The sequence below is a fragment of the Camarhynchus parvulus genome, chromosome 2, assembly GCF_901933205.1.
Source record: "Camarhynchus parvulus chromosome 2, STF_HiC, whole genome shotgun sequence".
Classification (NCBI taxonomy): domain Eukaryota; kingdom Metazoa; phylum Chordata; class Aves; order Passeriformes; family Thraupidae; genus Camarhynchus; species Camarhynchus parvulus.
Window position 1 is genome coordinate 128,273,399 of NC_044572.1, and position 2,469 is coordinate 128,275,867.

At 63.3% G+C, this 2,469-nt stretch overlaps 1 protein-coding gene across 1 annotated transcript; it reads right to left on the reverse strand.

Annotated features, from left to right (window-relative positions):
- Window positions 1–1,071: 1,071 nt before the first annotated feature.
- Window positions 1,072–2,193, reverse strand: LOC115912777 (GSK-3-binding protein FRAT2-like). Its single transcript, XM_030964501.1, has one exon. It carries the CDS (start codon window positions 2,077–2,079, stop codon window positions 1,072–1,074), a length of 1,008 nt encoding a protein of 335 aa, XP_030820361.1. The 5' UTR covers window positions 2,080–2,193.
- Between the last annotated feature and the right edge of the window lie 276 nt (window positions 2,194–2,469).

A 2,469-nucleotide genomic window follows, 5' to 3' on the forward strand; every position in this document is an offset into this window, starting at 1 on the left:
TTCAAAGGGGAAGCTTTTACCTCAAATTGAGTGGGGGTTGGGAGATTGTTAAGCTCCAGTCTGTCTGATGTGCTCAGTTCTCATCTTGAAGCAGAAGGACTTCTAAAAACCCAACACAGGATTTTACAAAGGAAGTTATTCATAATAGGTATTCAAACTTAATGACCAGCATCGAATTATCAAATTCTGGTTTACAGATTAAAAAAAAATTGATTGCTGCCTAGACCTTTTCTCTCTTTTCTAGAGTCTTTTTCCCCCCCTCTATCCTCAGAGAAAAGAAAAAAAAAATCAAAACAACCCAAACAAGTGACCAACACAAGCCACGTTCCTTCCCCAGTACAAAATACCTGATTTTTGTTTTGGTATGATTTGACTTTAAATTCCAACAGCCACATTCTGGGCTGCTCAAGGGGCGTCTCACGGCTCACGAATGAACACTGCTGGCAAACAAAGGGGCTCAGTTGCATCTCCGTGCATTAATAACCGGTGTCCCACTGCATCAGACTATGCGGATTGTTGTGGGGTTTTTTTTTTCTTGCAAAATGGAGATCTTACAACTGAAAGAAGACCAAGGGGGAACGAGCCTACACAGTTTTGTTCTCAGGAACCAGAATTCATTTCCCCTTAACAATGAGACACAGACCCAAAAATAAAAACAAGACCACGTTTATTCAATACAGACAGGTTAATTAAGACAGTAAGTCCTGTAAATCAGGAACACATTTCAAACGCTCCGGTACGAAGCGCATATATTTAATATCAACAGCTGCATCTTGTACTTGAGCCATTGAGTTTGTCGGGGAAGGGTGGATTCAGGGTTTTTCCTTTTGGTAGAAAAAACTTGTTTCGGCTACCTTGTGTGAACAATGCATCTCAGGCTCCATTCACTCATTTGTTATTAAGTCCAGCTGCCTTCCAGCTTTGATATTCACATTTTTTAAAACTGCTTCATACAGTCACAACGAGAAATAATAACAATAAAGGTTAAAATAACAACAAATAAACCCCCAACAAAAAACCGAACCAGCCCGGGAGGGGAAAGGAAACACCTCCCGCCGGGGTCAGCGAGGATTATTGCAAATGGCTCCTGGGAGACGGAGCAGCTCCGCGGCAGCGGGGGACGGCGGCGGGGGGGTCCGCGGCCCCGGCCGGGCTGCCCCGGCGGGGGGAGGAGAAGGAGGAGCTCCCGGGGAAGGCAGACCAGGGAGGGGGGCACAACAACAGCTCGGGGCGGGCGGCGTGCGCGGCCCCGCCGGCCGGGGCTCCACGGGCTCCGCGCCGCGGGTGACCTTGGGGCGGGGGGCTCGGGCACCCTCCCGCCCGAACCGGCACCGGCCCGGGGGCCCCGCCGCCGGGACACCTTACATCCTGGCGGAGCCCGCACCGCGCTCCCGCAGCCCGCCCGGCGGGGGCTCCGCCGCCGCCGCCGCGCTCCTTCGCCCCGGTCACCGCCGCCGCTCGTCCCCGCCGGCTACTGCAGGGCTGCACCGCCGCCGCCGCCTCGCCGTCCGCGCCGCCGCTCCCCGCCGAGGTGCTGCCGCTGGAGGCCGCGGATGCCGCCGCTGCCGCCGCCGCCGCCGCCAGTTGCAGCCGCCGGACGGCTTCTTTGATGAGGTTGCCGGAAAGGATGAGCTGCTGCAGGAGCCGGTGCGGGTCCTCCTCCTCCGCCGGCCCGTCGCCCGGCCCCGGCGGAGGCTGCTTCCTCCGGCGGGCGGCGCTCCGCAGCCAGCCCCGTCCGCACAGCTGCTTGGTCACCCGCTGCTGCCCGTTCCGGTCCGGCCGCGGAGGCTCAACATGTTGCGAGTGAGCTTGCGGCGGGGCCGGTCCCCGCGGCGCCAGCAGCCCGGCCCCGGCCCCGGCGACGCTGCAGCACCGCGGCGAGTAAGGGGCGGCGCGGTCGCGGGCGCTGCCCGGCCCCAGGTGCTTGGGGGCGCGGGGCGGCGGCGGCGCCCGCTGGGCGCTCAGCTGCAGCACCTCGCCCAGCTTGGCCACAAGCGCGTCCACCTCCTTAGAGCCCGCCTGTCCCACGGCGACCGGGCGCTCCAGCAGCAGGAAGCGCTCGCCCGGGCGGCACGGCATCTCTGCCGAGTCCCCGCCGTGCCGCAGCCGCCGCAGCGGGGACCGGGGCCGCCGCCCGCCCGCCGCCCCGCGCGCGCGCGAGCACACGCGGCTCCGGCGCTGCGGTCGCGGCTGGAGCTCGGCCCGCTGGCGTTGGTTTGTAAACAATGGGTGACGCGCGCGCCCGGGCGCCTCCCACTGCGCCGGCCGGGGGGAGGGGCCCTCCGGGCCAACCGCTCTCCGGCCGCTCCCGGGGCCGGCACCCTGCGCGGGGAGGGCTCGGCCAACAGCGCGGTGGCGGCTTCCGCCGCCAGGCGCCGCCGGCCGGGCGAGGCCGCCCCGCGACCACCGAGCGCGACGGTGCCTGTCCCGTCCCCTTCCCCCGTCTGCGCGCCGCGTGGACCGGCCCGC

Excerpts from the sequence above, each read along its gene's own strand:
- LOC115912777 (XM_030964501.1), bottom strand. The coding sequence starts at position 2,079 with ATGCCGTGCCGCCCGGGCGAGCGCTTCCTGCTGCTGGAGCGCCCGGTC.